Below are 23,800 nucleotides of genomic sequence, written 5' to 3'. Positions count from 1 at the left end.
TCCCACTTTGTTGCCTTCCCTCTGGGGGGTCCCATCCGTGTGGTCAGTCAGCTGTCAGAGGGCAAGGAGACGCCTTCCTGTCGTCCTCGGTGTGAATTCCTGATGGCCTGGCCCGGTCACGTATTTACCCTTGAATATCAGATGTTTTCTGGGGGAGACAGTGGGTAAGGGGTGAGAGGAACTCTGATTTAGACACGCTGAGTGGAAGTGAAGCAGCGTGTTTCTGTTACATGGAAGTGGGTCGTCGAGCTGGGATTCTGGGCCGAGGTCTGGGCTCCAGGGGCTCGGGGGAGTGAGGGTGATGTGGAGGAAATCGGGGAGCCCTAGATCGTGGGTGGGACCCACAGTCAGAGAGCTGGGCAAGACCATGGGGGAGGCGGGGTGTCAAAGGTGGGGGAGCGAGGATGGGTCTAGTGTCAAAGGTCAGGGGGAAGATGGCTCCAGGAGGGAGGGTGGTACCCTCGGGGCCGGGAGCTGCAGGGCAGCCAGAGTGCGCACAGGGAGGGGACGGGCTGCGGGACCCCAGCAGGGCCCTGTCTTTAGGGTGAGGGAACCCCTTACATTAATTGGTAGAAGGCTTACAAAATAGGGTCAAAGGACAAAGAGAACTTCGCGGTAGGAAGAGGAGAAAGGTTTATTAACACAACAGTGGCTACTGAGTCACTGAAAGAGCTCACATTTCTCTAGGAGAGAACATCACAGCAGAAACACATCTAGCCACAAAAAACCCAAAAGCTGTTTTTCTTAATTTTTGGATGGAGTTTATCTATAGGTATATGTGTCTTAAGAAAAAGAAATGCAACTAATGTTAACCAATAAGTGATGATTATTCAGTATAAAACTGTCTTTCCTCTTAGAAAAGGATGTACTGTGGAATTATTTTAGTTTGCCACTCTGATGGCTTTAAAATCTATTTCTGTTTACCAAAACATGCTATGTTCATTTTTCCAAAACAGTTGAAATGGATGTGAAAACAGGAGATGCTTGAGGTTAATATGTATACAAATAAACACCATACTGGGACTTGGTTAGTTCTTTACAAGTTCCTTTAAAATTAGTTTCTTTATAATGTTTAAATGTTACTGGGCTTAAAGAGTAAGGATCATAAGATCTGAGAGTTTATTAGGACCTTGCAGATATTACACCATAGATTTCCATTTTAAGGTTGCGAAACTGGGCCCCAGAGAGGATAAGTGAATTGTCCAAAGTCTTAAAAAGCTAGAGGCCAAGCTGGAGTTGAACTGTTTGACCATTTCTCTCTCTGGTTGCTTGTTTCTCCATGTAAATAGCCTGTGTGGCAGTGGCTTTGTCTGCAAGAAGGTGGCTTTACCCCTTAGAAAGACGCAGCGGTGCCCCGAGTGCCAGCGAGGCTGGTGGAGTAGCTAGTTTTCTACTTGACAGAAATCTGGGACTTAAATTAAATGCAACCAGTATTTAGTGAGTGCCTGCATTTGAGCAGAGAGGGAGATACCAAACTGAAAATGTTTGGAAGGGGAGAGAAGTGGGAGAATGCCTTTTGTTCTTCCAGGAGAGTAAAGCCATTTGGTGAGTAGGTAACGGTTGTTTCTTTTGAAAAACAGGACACTTTGCCCTTGGTCATAACTTATTCGTACAAGGCCAGGCTGCACAGCCCTGCTTCCAATACTCAAGGCAGCAAACATACCTGAGGTGAAAATGACCAGACGGGCTGCACGAGCCTCTTAATCATCAAATGGTAATTCGAGGAAACATGAACCACATGGAACCTTAAAATATGCCAAATGCTTTATTTCATTGTAAGACCGACAGTTAAGCATCTGTCCTTCTTTTTCCTCCCAATTCTTTAACATCTCAGAGAAGTTCTGTGCTGACGATCTTAAAGGCGCATTAAAGATCAAAGAACATCCAAATCTTTATCCCTGCTCTCTCCCCCAACCTTAGGGGCGTGCGTTTAAATTCATAGTTATCTTTGCACTTATGACCCCCCTGAACCCAAGGCAGTACACCCTCATTTGGCTCCTATGAACTCATTTTGATCGTGTAAATGATCGTCCTCAGGACCGTGATCTGTACACCTGTTACCAGGGGCAGTAGTCAGGTGTTGGATCTCCACCCTCACCCAGCGGCCGTGGTTTGCTGTGGTGGGAAGACACACACTGAAGCCTGAGTGTAGAACGAGGCCATTGAGGGACTAATGTCATAAAGTCGTAGAGGGAACTTAGTCCTTCTTGAACTGAAGCCCCTGTAGGAGTTTTATATTCTGTCTAGTTTATAAGCTCCCAGAATTAATGTGTTGAGCTCTCATACAGACAATGCTGAGCTAATCCCAGCCAGAGAGGACTCCCTTGTGGGAATACCCAGCAGTTAATCTGTCGTTCGCTTACCTTCCTACATGTGGAAATGGTTGGAATTCGGCAGTCCAGGGTGGGCCCTGTTGCAGGACGGCCTGACGGGGCACACCTCGTGGACCCGGCAGGGCACGGCAGCCAGGAATGACCAGGTGCTTGTGCTTGGCGGTGACGTGTCCCTCGTCTGTGTGCGGCGGGGTGTTGTGAGGACGCTGCAGGTCACAGCCCTGCCTTCAGAGTCCTTACGAGCCGCAGGACCCGGTTCAGAGGGCGCAGGTTTGTAACTCATCGTGCAGTGGCTTCTGTATCACACAGTAAAAAGGGAAAGAAAATATATAAGCCCACAGCCTATCTGTCCTGAAAGCATGAATGTGTTCCAGCTTCACGACCCAAGAGTCTCTCTGGACAATTGTAATTGCTCCATCCTGATCAGTGTGAACACTGGCAACCCAGACCTTGATCCGCAGGGACATACTGGGAATTTCCAAGTTATGTAAAAGTTGTTCTCCGAAGTTTACTTTCACGTCATTCATTTTAAGCTTGGGCTGCAGGTCCCCAGAGACAAAGCGAACTGTAGTAATCATAACTAACATTTTAATAAACCTTTTCTGTTTACTGAGCACTTCGGACAGGGTGATGTACAATAGCACAAGCCTTTGCACCCAGGCTCTGCCCTGACCTCGCTAACCTGACCCACGGGGGATTTTTCAGCCATCCTCCCAGGGCTGCTGGGATGTGTCAGGTGTGGGAGAAGTCGGCCCCCGCCTGCCACCCCATGTGGCTTTGTGAACAGAAGGTGAGCAGCCAGTCCCAGGCTCAGCGCCCACCCCCAGCCCAGTCTCCAGGCCCCCCTCCCGTGCGCCACTGCTGTCCCCTTGCCAGTGAAGAGGGAGGTCCCTGCAGGAAGAACGTGATCTGCATCATTAAGGTCTGCTCTGTAAGGTAACCAAGGTGGATGTAGTCGTGCTGTCTCTGGGAGTCTGTTGAGCTCATCCTGGGGACAGCATGCGTCTGGCCAGCGCCATCCCCCTGCCCGGTCAGCCTTTGCCCCCTGCCCCACACTGCTGCCCGGCTGGCTGGTCTCTCCAAGACTGCTTTAATCAGGTGGCAGGAGAGATTACTGAACTGGAAAGTAAAAATGGTTTCTACAGCCCTATTATCCCTGTCAAATCTGAATCTTCCTCATCCAACCAGCATGAAACTGTTCTTGCTAAAAGCTGTGCCCAAACCGTCGGGGTGGGAGGACAGGGATTTGTGATTTCCTGTCATGGAGAAGGGAATCCCCTGAGTTAGTCCTGACACATCCCCTTCCTGGGCTGCCAAGATCTTCATCTTTGCACCATTTCACCCTGGAAATAACCAAGTTCAAAGTCAGAGATCTTAAATATATTCTTAAATGTGTAAGTATTTAAAACTTTGATGATTCCGATCCTAAAGACCCTGGTTGCTATGGCAGCAAAGAGGCATGAGAGTGGAGGTCCTCAGGAGGGAAAGATAACCACAGACTTTTTAAAAACCACATTGAAGGTCCGGCTTCTTTTATGTTGACCTGCCTGGCTCTGCAGGTACTTGCTCTGTGACCTTGAACAAGTTACGTAACAGGTTCCCGGCTTGTAAAAGGACCATGGCAGGTGCATCACAGAGTCTAGCCAGCTCATTCCCTGAGGTATTGAAGCCTTGAGAATTTAAGGAGGGGTGAGAGCAGGTTTTCTTAGGCTTTCTGAGTTGGGGGTTGTGGTGGGGAGAGGAGAAAAAAGCTGGGAGAGGCTAGATGGAGGCAACTTTAACACGAGGACCTCATTGTCCTGCTTGAGTCTCGGCGCTCTTAACCTGACTTTCCCACCTTTACACAGTGTCTCTAAGATGTTCAGGTCAGTTTCGCATTCTCATTTCATTCTCAGAGAAAGGACAGCAGAAAGAAATGGGGAAACCAAAAGAGTGATAACTTTTTTAAAGGTGTTTTACAAATACTAAATATTTTATTTTTATTATGTGAGTTTCAGGTGTAAAGCATTATAGTTCCCCATCATACACACTGCAGAGTGATCCCCACCGCCATACACTTGACCCCCTTCACCCATTTTACTCCCCCCAAACCCCCTCTGCTCTGGTAACCACTAGACTAATCTCTATGTGTTGTGTTGTGTTGTGTTGTGTTTGTTTACTTAGATTCCACATATGAGTAAGATCACATGGTATTGGTCTTTCTCTAACTTATTTCACTTATTAGCACAGTACCCTCCAGATCCATCCATGTTGTCACAAATGGCAGGATTTCTTTTTGCTTCTGTGGCCGAATAGTATTCCATTGTGTGTGTGTGTGTGTGTGTGTGTGTGTGTGAGATATATTAATATATCACATATTCTTTATCCATTCACCTGTCAGTGGACACTTAGGTTGAATCTATATCTTGGCTATCGTAAATATGCTGCAGTGAACATTGGGGTGCATGTGTCTTTTCAAATTAGTGTTTTCATTTTCTTCAGACAAATAACCAGAAGTGGAATTGCTAGATCATATAGTAGTTCTATTTTTAATTTCTTGAGGAACCTCCATACTGTTCTCCATAGTGGCTGCACCAATTTACATTCCCCCCAACAGAAATTTTCCCTCCTTCCCACATCCTTTCCAGCATTTGTTATTTCTTCTCTTTTTGATGATGGCCATTCTGACATGTGTGAGGTGGTATCTCATAGTGGTTTTGATTTGCATTTCCCTGGTGATTAGCTATGTTGAGCATCTTTTCATGTGTCTGTTGGCCATCTGTATGTCTTCTTTGGAAAAATGCTATTCGGAGCCTCTGCCCATTTTTTAATTGGGTTATTTGTGTTTTTGTTGTTGAGTTGTCTGAGTTCTTTATATATTTTGGATATTAACTCCTTATGTAAGGGATACACGATGTGCAAGTATCTTCTCCCATTCAGTACGCTGCCTTTTTGTTTTGGTGATCGTTCCTTTGCTGTGCAGAAGCTTTTTTAGTCTGATGTAGTCCCATTTGTTTATTTTTGCCTTTGTTTCCCTTGCTTTGGAGTCAGATCCAGGAAAACATCTCTAAGACCGATGTCAATGTGACAGGTAACTCTCAGTAATTTCCAGAGGCCCCAGGCAGTCTTGCCTTTCTGGGACCCTTTGCTTTTTTATCTCTGTGAAAATCAACTTTTATGAAGATAACTTAATGAGGACTGAGAAAGTGACTTAGAGTTGTGCATTTTGTCATCTCAGAATCTGGGTGTCAGAACCATTTAACTCAAATATTTTTTTGAAATATTAGGATTTGTGCAGAAATCAAGTCAGACACTTTCAGATTCAAAGCAACTGTTCTGCCCTCCCTTCCACCACCCCTCCAATTCTCTGCCTGTCACATTCCTCACCAGCGCAGTGTAGGGGAGTGGAAAGGGTGGCACAGTTCATGCAGTATATACTAGGACCACATCACTGGAATGCCTGTCCATTTCTTGTGAAATGCTACGTTAATTTCTTGAACTGTCACTTATCACTAACAGTAGCATCTCGGCAGTTTTAAGCTCTCTTGAGTTAGCAAACGCGATGGTTTTTTTAATGCCCAAATGAGTAGGCTTGACCCCATGGACAAAGTTAGAACCACTGGTGGTCTGAGCTTCCCTGGTGTGGCTTCTTTGAAGACTGGCTTCTCGGGGGCCATCCCTCATCCTGGGGCAGAGGAAACCCCATGCAGACACAGGGCACGACGTGATGTCTGGAGCAGCACTGCTGGGGGGGCTTCGTACAGCCAAGCTGAAAATACCTGCAAATACAGCTGCGGCTCTGGCCACGGGGAGCCCAGCTGGCCCAGAGGAGGGGGCAGTGCCTCCTGCAGGGCCCTACAGATCACTTCCAGTCCCGGTGCCCAGGTCAGCTGAATGTTGGGGAGAAACGGTCCAGGAATAGGATGCATTTTGCAGTGGGTAGGAAATAAGAAAGAGAAAGGCAGGGAGATCAGAAAGGAGCATTTGGGGATTCAGAATGAGAGCACTGGTGGGTGGTTTTTATGAGTCCTATTCCTGGGCCGGTTCTAAATACGTGAAGGCTGGGCAGTCTACCCAGACCACACAGACATCTGGAACTTCAGCATCCCATGGATCCTAGCAGTGGCAAGGCTGCTTTTAAAAGACTCCAGTTAAGCTCCATAGGACCACCCAGGGTTCATTGCTATTGGAATCCTGGATGCTCTGCCTGGATTAAGCATCTGCAGCCATGTTCCCCTTATACTTTTCAGTTCCCAAGAAGGCGTCTTTTCATGGACTTAAATGTAATCACTTTACTGGATAATTACAGCAGGGAATCAGAGACATGGGAAGGAATTTAGAACTCCTTGACAGATACTGCCATATCCAATGATACTTGATAACAGATCTAAATTCTTTTTTCTTTTTTTTTTTTACCTTTTTATCAACAGCTTCAGTTCCTTTTATTGCTTTGAATTTAAAGGTTAAATACCAATGGATAGGAGGTCTTGGGTGTTTTGCTTTTTAGTTTTATAAGGTTTCAAGTTAGGAGCATAGCTTTGCGTCTCTGTGGATTGTTCCTATTTTATTCGCTTGTTATAGTGCCACCTTCCGTTGAAGTTTCTTCTCACAGCTGTGGGTCACTATCTAATGTGGATAAAGGAAAACATCTCAGATGTAAAATACAGCTAGACAGGAAAGCTTTTGAGTTAAGATAAGAGTAAGATTTTAGCTGATTGCTAACTGCTTTATTGCTAACCTCTTTATCAAAAATTAAAATTCAAACTGTCCCTTCCTGATGGAAAACACTTGGGAAATTAAAACTACATTACTGTAAAATTAATAATTTGTTATTGCTTATTGAACCCCTGCAGGTGAAAGATGGGTGTCGTTTGCATGTTTCAGATATGGTACCAAATGTCAGTTTGTACTATGTAGAAACGACTGGCAGTTCAGGGTTTCCTACTAAATTGGGGGTAGCGTAGATTTTGCATATATTTTTTAGGGGGCAAAGGCAGAAGTTAAAGTAGGTCTTCCCCCACCAGAATCAGCCTGTGGTATTTATTGACTAGAGAGTTGACAGCAATGAAGCGGGTAAGTTGGATTCACCTAAATCTGACAAAAATAACTTAAGTGTTTCTTTCTTTTAACTTTCCCATTGTGATAGAATTTTTCCAAAAATCGGCTACAGGTGAGAGAGAGGGCTGAGGACTCAGGTCAGAAGCTGTTCTCTTAGTATTTCTGGTTCTGTTAAAATGCAGTGCGGCTCCCGGGGGTCAGACGGAATGTCCATCCCCGGCATCTGTAAACCGGTGTGGCTCACCTGGGGTCCGAGCTCAGTTCGACGTTGAGATCAGCGGTGTCCTCGGTGGACCTCGGGCTCCCGCGGGGCGGGGAGGGGGCTGGGGGCGTCGGGAGGGGTGGTCGCAGTGCCTCCCGTCTCTCCCGGCCCGTCTGAAGGTGTCCTTTTCTCCCCGCAGGGACGCGCTCAAGATCCAGCAGCTGCAGCAGCAGATCCGCCTGGAGCGCGAGGCCCGCGCGCGCCCCTCGCCGCCCGCGTCCCCGGAGCCCCCGGAGCCGCGCCCGGAGCCCATGAGCGCGCTCGCCGCCCGCCCCGCGCCCGCCGCCCGCCCCGCGCCCGCCATGCAGGCCTCCGGCTCTTTCAGCTACGCGCGCCCCAAGCAGTTCATCGCCGCGCAGAGCCTGAGCCCCGGCGCGCCCCGGCCCCCGCCGCCCGCGTCCCCGCCGCCCCCTGAGCCCGAGGCCCCGTGGAGCGCGCTCCCGCCGCCGCCCCCGCCGCTCAGCCCGCCGGCGGCCGCCCCCGGGACGGACGCCTTCCCACCGCCGCCGCCGCCACCGCCGCCACCGCCGCCCGGCCCGGGCCCCACGCCCCGCGCCGCGCGCTGCGGCCCCGCACCCGCCGCGCTGCTCCGCGCCCTGCTGCCCTCGCCGCCGCCCGCCGCCGCCAGCGTCTCCACCGGCGTCTCCGCGCTCGGCCTGCCCCGCGCCGCCCCCGCCGCGTGAGTGCCCGCCCGCGTGTATATGTAGCGGGGTCCAGCAGCCGGGGCGGAGCGGGGAGCCGGGCTGGGTGCCCTGAGGGGGATTGCAACCTCCGTGTCCGCGGAACTGAGAAATGAGCTCACCCACATACATGTCGTACACGTGAACTCGTACACGTACGGATTGGAGGGGACAGGCATGTCAGTAGCTTCACGTTGGTGCAGAAAAGTGAGACCCTGTGCAAGCCAGCCAGAAATGATGGAGCCGGGCCTGTCCCCAGCCACAAATGATGGAGCCGGGCCTGTCCCCGGCCACAAATGATGGAGCCGGGCCTGTCCCCGGCCACAAGTGATGGAGCCGGGCCTGTCCCCGGCCACAAGTGATGGAGCCGGGCCTGTCCCCGGCCACAAATGATGGAGCCGGCCCTGTCCCCGGCCGCAAATGATGGAGCTGGCCTTGTCCCGGGCGAGCCATGATCGCTGCAGGAATTGCACGATCCTCTGTCCCAGTCTTTCTGAATGGCTTTCTTTATGTCACAGTGGTGACGTGACAGCCTTCTGAAATCTTTACTTAGAAACTCTGATGATAAATAAGATAATGTCCACAACCATAGAGGAAGGCCTTCAAAAGAAACCTACGGGCAGGTGTCTGTGCGTCTAAAGTGTAATGAGTAAGAGCTAGAACTCACCCTTCTGACTGAGGGGTTCAGAAATGTGTGCTAGCCAAGGTCAGGCCAGTTCCCTGTCTCAACCCTTCCTGTTGAAATCTTGCTTCAGGGCTCGCCAGGATCCCAATAGTGTTCAGAGAGAAAAGAAGGAAACGCTAAGGAGGGTTTAGTACTGGAATAAAAGTGCGAAGACCTTAGAATTCCAGTTCTCTTCATTCACGTGCAAGTTTTCCACCCAGGGGTGTGCTGTTTGCCCACGACAAGGTGTGTCCAGGAGCTCCTGTTAGCTGCGTCCTGTTTTGTTAGGCACTTTCTAAATGCTGGCTGCAGGAATTCTATGTTTGAAATCTGGCTCCTTCTCAAAGTTTTATTAGAAAAAGCTCAGTCAAATGACAACATAAATAAGTCGAATCAGGGAGAAGAGTCTGGATGGTAAGTATGTATCATGGGCGTCTGCTGAGAGCCCAGTCAGTCCGCTGGCCTGAGAAAACCTTTGTCTCTCTCTCCTTTTGTGTTTGAGCTTTTATTTGGCGGCTGGGGAATGGATATTATCTTGCTTCAAAGAAGCTAACTGTTAGAAAGGGAGGGGGTTGTTACCTGACCCTCTTTGTCCTCTCTTCTTAAGAAATGGCACCAAATCTTGCTTCCCGGAAGACGAGTCCTATATAAATCATCCGCCTATTAGTTCTCAGGTGGAATTTGAACAAAGATGCGTCTACCAGAAGCCTTGGTGGTGGAGGGGGTCATACCTTTTATCATCTTAAGTAGAAAAAGTGGTTTATTCTGGTTTTTGACTTTGAAATTCTCTTGCGTTAAACAGTTTTAAGGGCTTACCTCGAGTCATAGACGCGCTGGCCTCTTATCAGCATCTGTCGTAGTTACTCATACGGAGTCAAAATAATTTTATAATTGTTCCCAGAGAGGGTCCAGCAGCTCCTGCCGCTTCTTAAAAGTTACTGGATTGGGGGAGAATGGATACATGTATATGTAGGGCTGAGTCACTGCGAAACCATCACAACGTTGTTAATCGGCTATACTCCAATATAGAGTAAAAAGTTTAAGAAAAAAAAAGTTAATGGAGAAATCACGCTGGTTTTGTGCTGTGGGAAACTGTAACCCAGAGGTAGGTAGTTAGGCGCTGTGACACCAGGGTCCAGTGGCAACCCCAGGCTTCCAGCTCTGTGCCAGCCCAGAAGCCACGGTTGTGTGGTTACCCTTTTGTCTTCAAAAAGTTTTCCTGTTGCCAAATCACACACACTTGAAGAATTCGTTCTTTTGGTTTGATACATGTGACTTTTGAAACATTCTTTTCCTCTGGTGAATTGTGGGATCACTCGTTTTGCATTCCGAATTAAAACCAAAAAAGTAGCTATTTATCCGTAGTAATAATTCAAATAATTTGTCAAAGACCGAGTGTCCCTTTCAGGGTTGCCGTGACCAATTGGCGTCCTTGAATTTGTAGGAACTGCCGAACTCTTGTCAAGTGACTCTTTTCAATTACTTATTTATATGTCATTGGGCACTCATGGTGATTGTGACAGCACACTCAGTTTCACTTACACATCGTTTCTCTGGTTGGACAGTTTTGCCATGTATGTCAAGTGCTATTAAATGGACCGATTACACGTGACTCAGTGAAGTAGAAATCCATTAGTTGGGTTGGTTTTTACTGTTGTGGTATTTTTTTGCCTACCTGTTGTACCAAAATATTGAGTATAAATTTCAGATATCTCAGTTTTCTTAATCATCAGTCGTAGCACTGGCTGTTGTGTTGTTTGTATGTTTAGCATCATCCTGTTTTCATCTGTCGAAGAGGAGGTCTAAGTAGTCTGTGGAGATAAGGTTCTGCTTCTCGCGTCTGGGCAGTGGAGGGCAAGGCAGGGGGCGGAGGCGGGGAGGCCCGGGACAGCGGCCTCTTCCGGCACGAGTCCTCGCGCGTGGATGGGGTTCGGGGGACTTCTGTGCATCCAGGCCCCTTGCGCCTTTCCTTCTTCAGACAGCTGCCTTCTTCCCCGGGCCGTGGGGTCACCTGCAGGGAAAATACCGCCTTCTCAAAGCTGGTGACGGACACAGATGTTCAGGTGACTAAATCTCTCAGACGGAGGCTGTGAGGATCACGGGCCTCAGCAAGAAAGCTGTTGGCACGTTTATAAAATGAATGTATTCCCGTCCTCTCAGAATCGCTGCTTCCATTGCTGTAATCCTGTCCCCTGCTCAGTGAATCAGCCCGAAAGGCAGTGGGGATCCAGGGCATTTGGGAGTGCCACCCCCCTCCCGGGAAGAGGGCAGCAGCTCTGCCTTTGCTGGTCCCGAGTGGCTGGGCAAGTCTCAAGGTGGATCAGATCAGACCCGACCCAGATGGCCCGCTGGGCACTGCACTTCTCGCCCACCTTCACGCTCCTGGAACCTGCTCTCAGGCAGCAGGTAGCCGCGGTGCTACAGTGTTTTATACTCTGAACTGCCTCTTTTATAATAAGCAGGCTTCGCTGCGTGTGTCAGTAGGAGCTGTGATGCACATGCGTTGAGCGCTTTTATCCTGCAGCCTCTCAGCTCTCGATAGGCAGTATCTCCTTGTCCTCTCTTTCTCCCTGACTTACAAGAAACAGGTAGGTGGGGACAGCGTCATCATTCTCCCTTCAAGGTGAGAGGCACCAGGAGGGGGCGGGTTTCCCAGGGTTCTGGAATTAGCCTGAGCGAGGAGGGACTTCACCTTGGGGTGTGGCCCAGGCTGATCTGTAATCAATCTGATGTCTAATATTTTTTGACTAAGGAAGACTGCAGACCAACAAAACCCCCCAAGTCTTACGGAGAAGTTTGTAACAGATTACATGGTAGTTTAGACGTCTACAAGTCGGGACCGTGGTTAGATAGTAACTAATAGAAAAGACAGAACCTGCAGTGGACTTTGCCACAGGCAACAGAGGTGGAGGCCCCGAGGGTCTTGTCATTGGGCTCATTGGGGTCCAGCATCTTAGAGGATTCCACAAAAATGCACATCCAGTCCCAAGCAAGTATTCCCCAGAAAGTAGCAGGCGGGGTCTTGGGTGATGGTTCTGTTGAGCTGCCTGCCCCAGGAGCAGCTGGAAGAACACCTCGGTCCTGGGTGACCCTGCACGGGGTGCGCGGGCGGGCACAGCACACACACGTGTGCCAGGGCCCAAAGGCAACGTGGAGAGAGTGTAACGTTAGTGTAAAGTTATGCGCTCTCCTTGAAGCACGAGCTTCAGGTGCCCACCTGGACGCCAACAGCTTTGGCTTCATAATAAAAATCAGTAAAAATAATAGAATTGATGTACAGAAACTTAGTTTGTGTATCTGGGGCTCTCTTTTTTTTTTTGAATTTTATTTTATTTATTTTTTTATACAGCAGGTTCTTATTAGTTATCCGTTTTATACATATTAGTGTATATATGTCAATCCCAATCTCCCAGTTCCTCCCACCACCACCACCCTCCCCGCCACTTTCCCCCCTTAGTGTCCATACGTATGTTCTCTACATCTGTGTCTCTATTTCTGCCCTGCATACTGGTTCATCTGTACCGTTTTTCTAGGTTCCACATATATGCGTTAATATACGATATTTGTTTTTCTCTTTCTGACTTACTTCACTCTGTATGACAATCTCTAGATCCATCCACGTCTCTGCAAATGACCCAATTTCATTCCTTTTTATGGCTGAGTAATATTCCACTGTGTATATGTACCACATCTTCTTTATCCATTCGTCTGTTGATGGGCATTTAGGTTGCTTCCACGACCTGGCTATTGTAAATAGTGCTGCGATGAACACTGGGGTGCATGTGTCTTTCTGAATTATGGTTTTCTCTGGGTATATGCCAAGTAGTGGGATTGCTAGATCATATGGTAGTTCTATTTTTAGTTTCTTAAGGAACCTCCATACTGTTCTCCATAGTGGCTGTATCAATTTACATTCCCACCAACAGTGCAAGAGGGTTCCCTTTTCTCCACACCCTCTCCAGCATTTGTTGTTTGTAGATTTTCTGAGGATGCCCGTTCTAACTGGTGTGAGGTGATACCTCATTGTAGTTTTGATTTGCATTTCTCTAACAATTAGTGATGTTGAGCAGCTTTTCATGTGCTTCTTGGCCATCTGTATGTCTTCTTGGGAGAAATGTCTATTTAGGTCTTCTGCCCATTTTTGGATTGGGGTGTTTTTTTAGTATTGAGCTGCATGAGCTGTTTGTATATTTTGGAGATTAATCCTTTGTCCGTTGCGTCGTTTGCAAATATTTTCTCCCATTCTGAGGGTTGTCTTTTCGTCGTCTTTGTAGTTTGCTTTGCTTTGCAAAAGCTTTTAAGTTTCATTAGGTCCCATTTGTTTATTTTTGTTTTTATTTCCATGACTCTAGGAGGTGGATCAAAAAAGATCTTGCTGTGATTTATGTCAAAGAGTGTTCTTCCTATGTTTTCCTCTAAGAGTTTTATAGTGTCCAGTCTTACCTTTAGGTCTCTAATCTATTTTGAGTATATTTTTGTGTATGGTATTAGGGAGTGTTCTAATTTCATTCTTTTACATGTAGCTGTCCAGTTTTCCCAGCACCACTTATTGAAGAGGCTGTCTTTTCTCCATTGTATATGCTTGCCTCGTTTGTCATAGATTAGTTGACCATAGGTGCATGGGTTTATCTCTGAGCTTTCTATCCGGTTCCATTGATCTATATTTCTGTTTTTGTGCCAGTACCATATTGTCTTGATTACCGTAGCTTTGTAGTATAGTCTGAAGTCAGGGAGTCTGATGCCTCCAGCTCCGTTTTTTTCCCTCAAGACTGCTTTGGCTATTCGGGGTCCTTTGTGTCTCCATACAAATTTTAAGATTTTTTGTTCTAGTTCTGTAAAAAATGCCATTGGTAATTTGATAGAGATTGCATTGAATCTGCTGATTGCTTTGGGTAGTATAGTCATTTTCACAATATTGATTCTTCGAATCCAAGAACATGGTATATCTCTCCATCTGTTTGTATCATCTTTAATTTCTTTCATCAGTGTCTTATAGTTTTCTGCATACAGGTCTTTTGTCTCCCTAGGTAGGTTTATTCCTGGGCTTTTTATTCTTTTTTGTTGCAGTGGTGAATGGGATTGTTTCCTTAATTTCTCTTTCTGATTTTTCGTTGTTAGTGTATAGGAATGCAAGAGATTTCTGTGCATTAATTTTGTATCCTGCAACATTACCAGATTCATTGATTAGCTCTAGTAGTTTTCTGGTGGCATCTTTAGGATTCTCTACGTATAGTATCATGTCATCTGCAAACAGTGACAGTTTTACTTCTTCTTTTCCAATTTGTATTCTTTTATTTCTTTTTCTTCTCTGATTGCCTTGGCTAGGACTTCCAAAAGTATGTTGAATAATAGTGGTGAGACTGGACATCCTTGTCTTGTTCCTGATCTTAGAGGAAATGCTTTCAGTTTTTCACCATTGAGAATGATGTTTGCTGTGGGTTTGTCATATATCGCCTTTATTATGTTGAGGTAGGTTCCCTCTATGGCCACATTCTGGAGACTTTTTATCATAAATGGCTGTTGAATTTTGTCAAAAGCCTTTTCTGTGTCTGTTGAGATGATCATGTTTGTTATTCTTAGATTTGTTAATATGGTGTATTACATTGATTGATTTGTGTATATTGAAGAATTCTTGCATCCCTGGCATAAATCTCACTTGATCATAGTGTATGATCCTTTCAATGTGTTGTTGAATTCTGTTTGCTAGTATTTTGTTGAGGATTTTTGCCATCTATATTCATCAGTGATATTGGTCTGTAATTTTCTTTTTTTGTAGTATCTTTGTCTGGTTTTGGTATCAGGGTGATGGTGGCCTCATAGAATGAGTTTGGGAGTGTTCCTTCCTCTGCCATTTTTTGGAAGCGTTTGAGAAGGATGGGTGTTAGTTCTTCTCTAAATGTTTGATAGAATTCACCTGTGAAGCCATCTGGTCCTGGACTTTTGTTTGTTGGAAGATTTTTAATCACAGTTTCAATTTCATTACTTGTGATTGGTCTGTTCATATTTTCTGTTTCTTTCTGGTTCAGTCTTAGAAGTTTATACCTTTCTAAGAATTTGTCCATTTCTTCCATGTTGTCCATTTTAGTGGCATAGAGCTGCTTGTAGTAGTCTCTTAGGATGCTTTGTATTTCTGCGGTGTCTGTTGTAACTTCTCCTTTTTCATTTCTAATTTTATTTATTTGAATCCTCTCCTTCATTTTGTCGATGAGTCTGGCTAATGCTTTATCAATTTTGTTTATCTTCTCAAAGAACCAGCTTTTAGTTTTATTGATCTTTGCTATTGTTTTCTTTGTTTCTATTTCCCTTATTTCTGCTCTGTTCTTTATGATTTCTTTCCTTCTACTAACTTTGGGTTTTGTTTGTTCTTTCTCTAGTTCCTTTAGGTGTAAGGTTAGATTGTTTATTTGAGATTTTTCTTGGTTCTTGAGGTAGGCTTCTATTGCTATAAACTTTCTTCTTAGAACTGCTTTTGTTGCATCCCATAGGTTTTGGATCATTGTGTTTTCGTTGTAATTTGTCTCTAGATATTTTTTGATTTCCAGTGATCTCTTGGTTATTTAGTAATGTATTGATTAGCCTCCATGTGTTTGTGTTTTTTACCTTTTTTTCCCTGTAATTCATTTCTAATCTCATAGTGTTGTGGTCAGAAAAGATGTCTGATATGATTTCAGTTTTCTTAAATTTACTGAGGCTTGATTTGTGACCCAAGATGTGATCTATCCTGGAGAATGTTCCATGCATGCTTGAGAAGAAAGCGTGATCTGCTGTTTTTGGATGGAATGTCCTATAAATATCAGTTAAACCTATCTGGTCTATTGTGTCATTTAAAGCTTGTGTTTCCTTAGTAATTTTCTGACTGGATGATCTGTCCATTGGTGTAAGTGAGGTGTTAAAGTCCCCCATTATTATTGTGTTACTGTCGATTTCCTCTTTTATAGCTGTTAGCAGTTGCCTTATGTATTGAGGTGCTCCTATGTTGGGTGCATACATATTTATAATTGTTATATCTTCTTCTTGGATTGATCCCTTGATCATGATGTAGTGTCCTTCCTTGTCTCTTGTAACATTCTTTATTTTAAAGTCTATTTTATCTGATACGAGTATTGCTGCTCCAGCTTTCTTTTGATTTCCATTTGCATGGAATATCTTCTTCCATCCCCTCACTTTCAGTCTGTATGTGTCCCTAGGTCTGAAGTGGGTGTCTTGTAGACAGCATATATGTCTTGTTTTTGTATCCATTCAGCGAGCCTATGTCTTTTGGTTGGAGCATTTAATCCATTCACGTTTAAGGTAATTATTGATATGTATGTTCCTATTACTATTTTCTTCATTGTTATGGGTTTGTTTTTGTAGGTCCTTTTCTTCTCTTGTGTTTCCCACTTAGAGAAGTTCCTTGAGCATTTGCTGTAGAGCTGGTTTGGTGGTGCTGAATTCTCTTAGCTTTTGCCTGTCTGTAAAGCTTTTGATTTTTTCTATTGAATCTGAATGAGATCCTTGCTGGGTAGAGTAATCTTGGTTGTGGGTTCTTCCCTTTCATCATTTTAGATATATCATGCCACTCCCTTCTGGCTTGTAGAGTTTCTGCTGAGACATCAGCTGTTAACCTTATGGGAGTTCCCTTGTATGTTATTTGTCGTTTTTCCCTTGCTGCTTTCAATAATTTTTCTTTGTCTTTAATTTTTGCCAATTTGATTGCTATGTGTCTCAGCGTGTTTCTCCTGCCTGGGACTCTCTGCGCTTCCTGGACTTGGGTGGCTATTTCTTTTCCCATGTTAGGGAAATTTTCGACTATAATCTCTTCAAGTATTTTCTTGGGTCCTTTGTCTCTCTCTTCTGCTTCTGGGACGCCTATAATGCGAATGTTGTTGCATTTAATGTTGTCCCAGAGGTCTCTTAGGCTGCCTTCATTTCTTTTCATTCTTTTTTCTTTATTCTGTTCTACAGCAGTGAATTCCAGCATTCTGTCTTCCAGGTCACTTATCTGTTCTTCTGCCTCAGTTATTCTGCTATTGATTCCTTCTAGTGTATTTTTCATTTCATTTATTGTATTGTTCATCTCTGTTAGTTTGTTCTTTAATTCTTCTAGGTCTTTGTTAAACATTTCTTGCATCTTCTCGACCTTTGCCTCCATTCTTCTTCCGAAGTCCTGGATCATCTTCACTATCATTATTCTGAATTCTTTTTCTGGAAGGTTGCCTATCTCCACTTCATTTAGTTGTTTTTCTGGGGGTTTATCTTGTTTCTTCATCTGGTACATAGCCTTCTGCCTTTTCATCTTGTCTATCTTTCTGTAAATGTGGTTTTTGTTCCACAGGCTGCAGGATTGTAGTTCTTCTTGCCTCTGCTGTCTGCACTCTGGTGGATGAGGCTATCTAAGAGTCTTGTGCAGGCTTCCTGGTGGGAGGGACTGGTGGTGGGTAGAGCTGACTGTTGGTCTGGTGGGCAGAGCTCAGTAAAACTTTAATCCACTTGACTGCTGATGGGTGGTGCTGGGTTCCCTCCCTGTTGGTTGTTTGCCCTGAGGCGACCCAACACTGGAGCCTACCCAGCTCTTTGGTGGGGCTAATGGTGGACTCTGGGTGGGCTCACGCCAAGGACTAATTCCCAGAACTTCTGCTGCCAGTGTCCTTGTCCTCATGGTGAGACACAGCCACCCCCCGCCTCTGCAGGAGACCCTCCGACACCAGCATGTAGGTCTGATTCAGTCTCGTATGGGGTCACTGCTCCTTTCCCTGGGTCCCGATGCGCACACTACTTTGTGGGTGCCCTCCAAGAGTGGAGTCTCTGTTTCCCCCAGTCTTCTCAAAGTCCTGCAGTCAAATCCCTCTAGACTTCAAAGTCTGATTCTCTAGGAATTCCTTCTCCCGTTGCCAGACCCCCAGGTTGGGAAGTCTATCGTGGGGCTCAGAACCTTCACTCCAGTGGGTGGATTTCTGTGGTATAAGTGTTCTCCAGTCTGTGAGTCACCCTCCCAGCAATGATGGGATTTGATTCTATTGTGATTGTGCCCCTCCTACCATCTCACTGTGGCTTCTCCTTTGTCTTTGGATGTGGGGTATCTTTTTTGGTGAGTTCAGTGTCTTCCTGTCGATGATTGTCCAGCAGTTAGTTGTGATGCCGGTGCTCTCGCAAGAGGGAGTGAGAGCACGTCCTTCTACTCCGCCATCTTGAACCAATCTCTCTCGGGCTCTTTTATACTTTAATTTTTTTTTCAGCCACGCAGCTTGCAGGATCTTTGTTCCCCGACGAGGGATTGAACCTGGGCCTCTTTGGCAGTGAAAGCACAGAGTCCTAAACACTGGATGCCAGGCAATTCCCTGTTTTACACATTAACTTCTGTGTTACTCTTGGACGTGAGGGGCTCCTACCTGACAGCACGTTGTTGATTTTGCTCAGTCTGCAACTCTGTGAAGTTTAGTTTCCATTCGATTTTGCCGAGTATGGGAAGAGGAGGACACGGGGGCTCTTCGTTTAAAAAATTCTCCGGTGGCCAGAGAGGCCCAGGACCTCCTAAGTCATGTGCTCTGAGCTGCGTCTCTGAGCACGGACAGTGTTGACCTGGAACAGTCCATCAAGGGGGGTTGCTCTCAAGGTCGTTCAGTAGTCAAGGAAAAAGAAGAAAACGTCCTGGGATTTGGCGTGGTTGAATCTGGAGTGTTTCACTTTCCACATGCGTGTGTGTACGGTTGAGCTGCGTTTACCCCCAACAACATGAGTATTATTTAGCGTAGTCAGTGGCGTCACGTTGAAGCTGGTGTAGACAGGACAGGATGCTTCTGCGTGCTTGGGCTGAGCGCGTGCACAGGAGCCGTCAGCCCGTAAGACGCGTAGGGATGCCACTGGCTCCTGTGCACTGAGTACGGGGTTTTGTGAAGAGTTCTGGTTTGGGTAACAGTTTACTTTGAAGAGACGTTTTAATTTTTAATTGTACAAACCATTATGAAGGGAAAGCATCTCAGGACTTCCCTGGCGGTCCAGTGTTTAGGACTTGGCACTCTCACTTCCAGGGCTCTGAGTTCGATCCCTGGTCGGGGAAGTAAGATCCCGCAGGCCATGCAAAAAAAGAAAAAAAAATTGTTTAAATGAAGGGAAAGCATCTGTTTGTCACCAGATGCTCTTTCTATTCCTGACGAGTTGCTCTTTGTTCATCAGAAGTTGGTGCCACGTTGGGGAGCAGGCCACAGCCGTCTTACAACAGATTCCTTTTATAGGATAGCACTCCGCTGCCAAAACTTTGCTTCAAAAGCTTGTAACCCCTGTTCTTGCCGGGCGCCTCCCCTTTCCAAATGCTCCGTCTTGGTTTCTGCCCTGATCTCAGATCTTCACCCTTACTCTGTGCTCAGTTTTTAACAGTTTCTTAGTGTTTTCTGAATTACATTAGTAATTAGTCCAAATGAGGTACTCTCAGAAAAAAAGAAAAGGTTCCATATTAAACTAAGCGAGAGCGCGCCGTGGCCTGGACCCCTCTCCCCAAGGTGCCCGGTGCCCTGTTGACCCCCGGGCTGGCTCTGGCTGCCCTCCCCGTGGTCATCCCGGCCCAGCTCCTCGTGGACCCACTTCTGTCACCCGGCAGCACTCTCCCCTCCCACCGGGTCCTTGCTTTCCCGCCCCCTCTGCCATCCCCACTGTAGAAGATGATTTTTGCAGGAATAGTGACTTCAGTCTGCTCTATGTGTGTCCCTGGCCCCCAGAGCCGAGCAGGGCCCTGACCAGTGGGTCTGCGGGGGTGTGGGCAAGCTCTTGGGGGCTCTGCTCAGCATCCTGGGGTCCTCTTCACTTCCCCCGGCCTCCCTTGGCCAGTCCCTCCATGATCCGCCGCCCTGCAGGGTGGTCTCTGTCAACTGCCCCAGAGCGCCTCCTGCAAGCCCTGGATTTCCCCATAATCCTGTGAGACCTGTGCTTTTAGTTCCCACATTTTACACTTTACGGAGGAGGAGGTGGAGGCACGAGGCACTTGGTAACCGGCCCAGTCCTTCTGTAAAGGGCAATGCTGGCCTCTTCACCCTTGTCGCTGTGATGCCCGCCTGCATCCTCACACGTCCCACCCGTGACCCCGCCCGCCTGCATCCTCACACCTCCCACCTGAAAGTGTATTGTGTGCGTTCTTCTCTAACTTGCTTCTTTTTAACCTTGACATTATGTCTTTGAAATTCAGCTTTGGTGATATGCATCCTTCTTTTCCACTGTTGGACGGTGTTCGTTTCTCACTCATCTTTACCCACAGCCCTGTGAGGGAGAAAGAAGTAAAATAGGCAGCACATGGATTCAGTCCACCCAGTCAGGCCTGCACCCTGCAGCCCAACCAGACCAGCACAGAAGAGGAGGGCGGAGTGGGCAGGATTCACGTTTGCTCAGGGCGGGCGGGGCACTGATGCTGAACAGACTGGTGGCAGAGGACCAGACGGCTGAGATGAGGAAAGGATGCGGAAGTCTGTTCTCCCTGAAACCCTCTTGATGGTCTCATGTGGTGGCGGGTATTGTTACTCCGGTTTATGACACGTGTTGGGAAGCTTGCCCAAAGTCACAGACCTAACACGGTGGAAACCCAGGTCTGGGTATAAACAGCGCCACGTATTTGTTGCCGCTTCCCCGGCCCTGGCCCTGGCCCTCATCTCACCCCGGCGGATGCGCCCTGGGTGTACGAACTTTCTCTGACTTTCCCGTCAGCATCACTGGTCCCACACCCAGCGGGACAGGCGTGGCCGTCAGGGTGGGTGGTGCTGGGCCGGGGGGTGCGTGCCTGACCCTGACCCTGACCCTGACCCTGACCGCGCTGTGTGCTTGCCCACAGGGGATTTCCCAAGAAGGCCAGCAGGACCGCCAGGATCGCCTCGGACGAGGAGATCCAGGGCTCGAAGGATGCCGTCATCCAGGACCTGGAGCGGAAGTTGCGCTTCAAGGAGGACCTGCTGAACAACGGGCAGCCGGTACGGGGGCGGGGGGGTGCCGGAGTGGGCGGGGCTCTGCAGCTGCCCCCGAGCCCCTCCCCTCCCCCAGGCTTAAGGTCCCGAGACGCGGCCTCACCGCTGGCCTGGTACCCCGAGCCCCCACGTTCCTCTGTGTGTTGAGGCTTGGATCCGGGAAGGGGGAGAGGGGAGAGGGCTGCTTTCTGCTGCCTCCTGTCATGGACCATTCCTGGGGGATCACAGCAGGTTGGAGGGAAGGGAGGGAGGAAGGACTGAGGCTGAGGCCGGGCGTAAGGCAGTGAGGACCTGCGACCTTACAGAGAAAAAGGAGCAAATCCCGCTGGAGGGGTGGGCATGGGGAGAGCCGCGCCCGCCGGTGACCGTCTCTGCCGGAAGCCGTGAATTGGAATTAAAGTTCCAGAAGCAGAATTTGGATTCCGTGCCCAGCACTGTTTCTGCGCAAAAAGCATCTTTCCTTAGGAGACCATGGCTGGAGTCTAGACTGTCAGGAGATACGGATTCCGTCACCTGAAAGAGGAGGCTTGCTTCCCATCCTCGTTCTGGTCTGTCAGGGCAGGACCGCTCAATTCAAGAAGAAAATAGTAATTCTGTGTCAAGCCTGCAGAATTGTAAAGTCCACCACCAGTAGCTCTGGTAACAATGTGGACAGAAGATGTTTCCTCCAGTGGACTTCATGTTTCCTTGCCAGTCTTTTTTGTTTGTTTTTTTGGGGTTACTGACCCTTTTCTTATCACATCAGAGTACTTCAAGGGGACAGGAAAAGCAAGTCTAGTAAATGAGATTTCTCAGGGAGGGGAAAGGAGCCTTTTGTGCTTTATTATGGGGAAATTTGCCCAGCTCTTAAGTAGAAGCAGAAAAGGGCCTCTTTGTATAAAATCTCCCTCAGACACCTTTTTCAGGAGAGAGAGTCTCTGTACTAATTAAGTTTTCTAGGAATTGTAATTATCAAGCATTGATAGATAAAAATGTGAGCACAGACCACGTTTGATGGGAAAGATGGGGGCTAGAGGAGGGTGTTGCGTGCTGATTTTAATTATTAGGGCATCCTGATCTGAGCTCAGGAAGATTAAAATGCTAATGAGTTCTCCTGTTGGTTAGTGATTTCCGAGAGAAGGTTTTCACCAAGGGAAAATATATTCTCCCTGAAATAAGTGGTTGCACGTGTAAATGTACATATTTTGGAAGTTTGCCCTGGCTCTGTCAACCAGAGCCTTTGGTAGATTAAAACAAATACTTATGGGAACTTTTTCAATCCAGGTAAAGGCATCTCTCCAGGTTTTTTTTTTTTTCTTTTTTTTTTTTTTTTCGTTGTTTGTTTAAGTATTCCTTACGGACTAACTCTTGGTTAAAAAGTAAGACTTCTATAAGCCCTTACATTATACTATGTGTATTTATATTTGTTATATATATATCATACATCTCACGTATAAACATATATTTTTGGTATTTGTTTAGCAGTGAATGACATTTCCAATATTTTCCATAGATTTCCACATTTGAGAGTTTAAAAAAGACAAGAAAAGTAAGGTTTCCTTTCTTAGAAAATGAGACCCTGAAACAGCTTTTTCCTGATGTTGCACATCATTCCATACTTATTTCTGGCTTCTTAGAGCTTGTCTATCCACACGGCGTAGTAGTTTAGGAACAAAACGATGAGGTGAATTTGGTTCCTGGTGGTAGCAGGTGCATCTGGTGAAGGCCTGGGTGTCAAATGATGCTTCTGCTTCAAAGGAACAGGGTGGCATCACTCCGGTCCTCCCTGTGATGCTGGTATAGTCCTCCCTGCAGACGTTAGGAAGGCTTTTAAGAGAGCAGGTATTTAAAACTCTCTCTGAAAACTGAATTCATGATTTTTTAACACACGTGAGAAAATCAGACGACAACTTACTGGACAAGACCTTCCATGCAGCAGACACTGCCTCTACCTCTTCTCATCCTCGGCCCCTTCTTTACAAAATGAAATAACTGGAACTTCAGGTCTTTTGTCATTTGGCACTCTGTCTTATTTCTCTTCCCGGTCTCCGCTGGGACTGGCCAGCAATTGCTGGAAATCAGCAGTTTACCCAACATATTTTCCTGATTAGATAGTTTCCAGTAGAATTTGCGTCTAGATTCACAAGTTTGGAAGTTTATCTGAAATAACTTATGCAGGTTTTTTTGGTTTTTTGTTTTTTTTTGGATTCTGCCTTACTAGTTACTCTCTATCTTGAATCAAATGCTTGTTTTTAAAATGCCCCCGATGGGCTGATGGTCATTATAGAGCCAGCGCTCAAGAGCGGCCATCCGCCCAGCAGACAGAACACGAACATGGACATTTCTCTTGTGTTTGGCCCAAAGCGCCGGTCGGTCGATGCAGAAGCCTCACCGCCCTCTTTGCAGACAGTCTCCCCAAGTAGGCTCGTGAGTCGTGGGTATCAGCTCAGAAGGCATCTTTCACGGCCCCTCTGCTAAGTCCGCATGTGTAGTCATCCCTTGTGGGTTATTGCATGTGCTAGTGTTCACCTCGGACACCCAGCCTCTGGGAAGTGCTGTCAAAGCAGAGAGGACCGTCACTGCCCGCTGGCCTGAAACTCCCTCATCAGGCTTAGAGCTGACCAGGCTGTTCTGAAGCCTGTGGATGGCTATGAAAATAACATTTCCTGTAAAAAGAACATTTTGCTGTTTAAGTGTCTTTTTTCTCTGTGTTTATCGTTAGGGGTAAATATATGACACGTACTTTTAGGTGACTTCTGCCCTGTTGCCCAGTCTGTGCTCTGTCAGTTGGTGGCTCTCAGGATGGGTCACCCCACCTCCCAACCCAGGGTGAGGACCAGAAGGGCAGGTGAGAGCAGCTGAACAAGGGGAGGAGAGGACTCCTGTAGGTACAGGCGTCCGAAGGCGGAGAGGGAGCAGTTACA

The 23,800-nt window shown here is 46.9% G+C and overlaps 1 protein-coding gene across 1 annotated transcript in view; it reads left to right on the top strand.

Moving 5' to 3' along the window:
- PALLD (palladin, cytoskeletal associated protein) overlaps positions 1-23,800 on the top strand; it is a 375,092-nt gene that overhangs the window by 325,992 nt on the left and 25,300 nt on the right. The window contains exon 10 of the mRNA XM_061200806.1: positions 20,768-20,903. Coding sequence (XP_061056789.1) covers positions 20,768-20,903 — 136 coding nt within the window. The remainder of the gene's footprint in view (positions 1-20,767; positions 20,904-23,800) is intronic.

This window comes from Eubalaena glacialis, chromosome 9, assembly GCF_028564815.1.
Source record: "Eubalaena glacialis isolate mEubGla1 chromosome 9, mEubGla1.1.hap2.+ XY, whole genome shotgun sequence".
Taxonomy (NCBI): domain Eukaryota; kingdom Metazoa; phylum Chordata; class Mammalia; order Artiodactyla; family Balaenidae; genus Eubalaena; species Eubalaena glacialis.
Note: the sequence above shows the minus strand (reverse complement) of the source record. Positions and strands in the feature narration are given on the sequence as shown.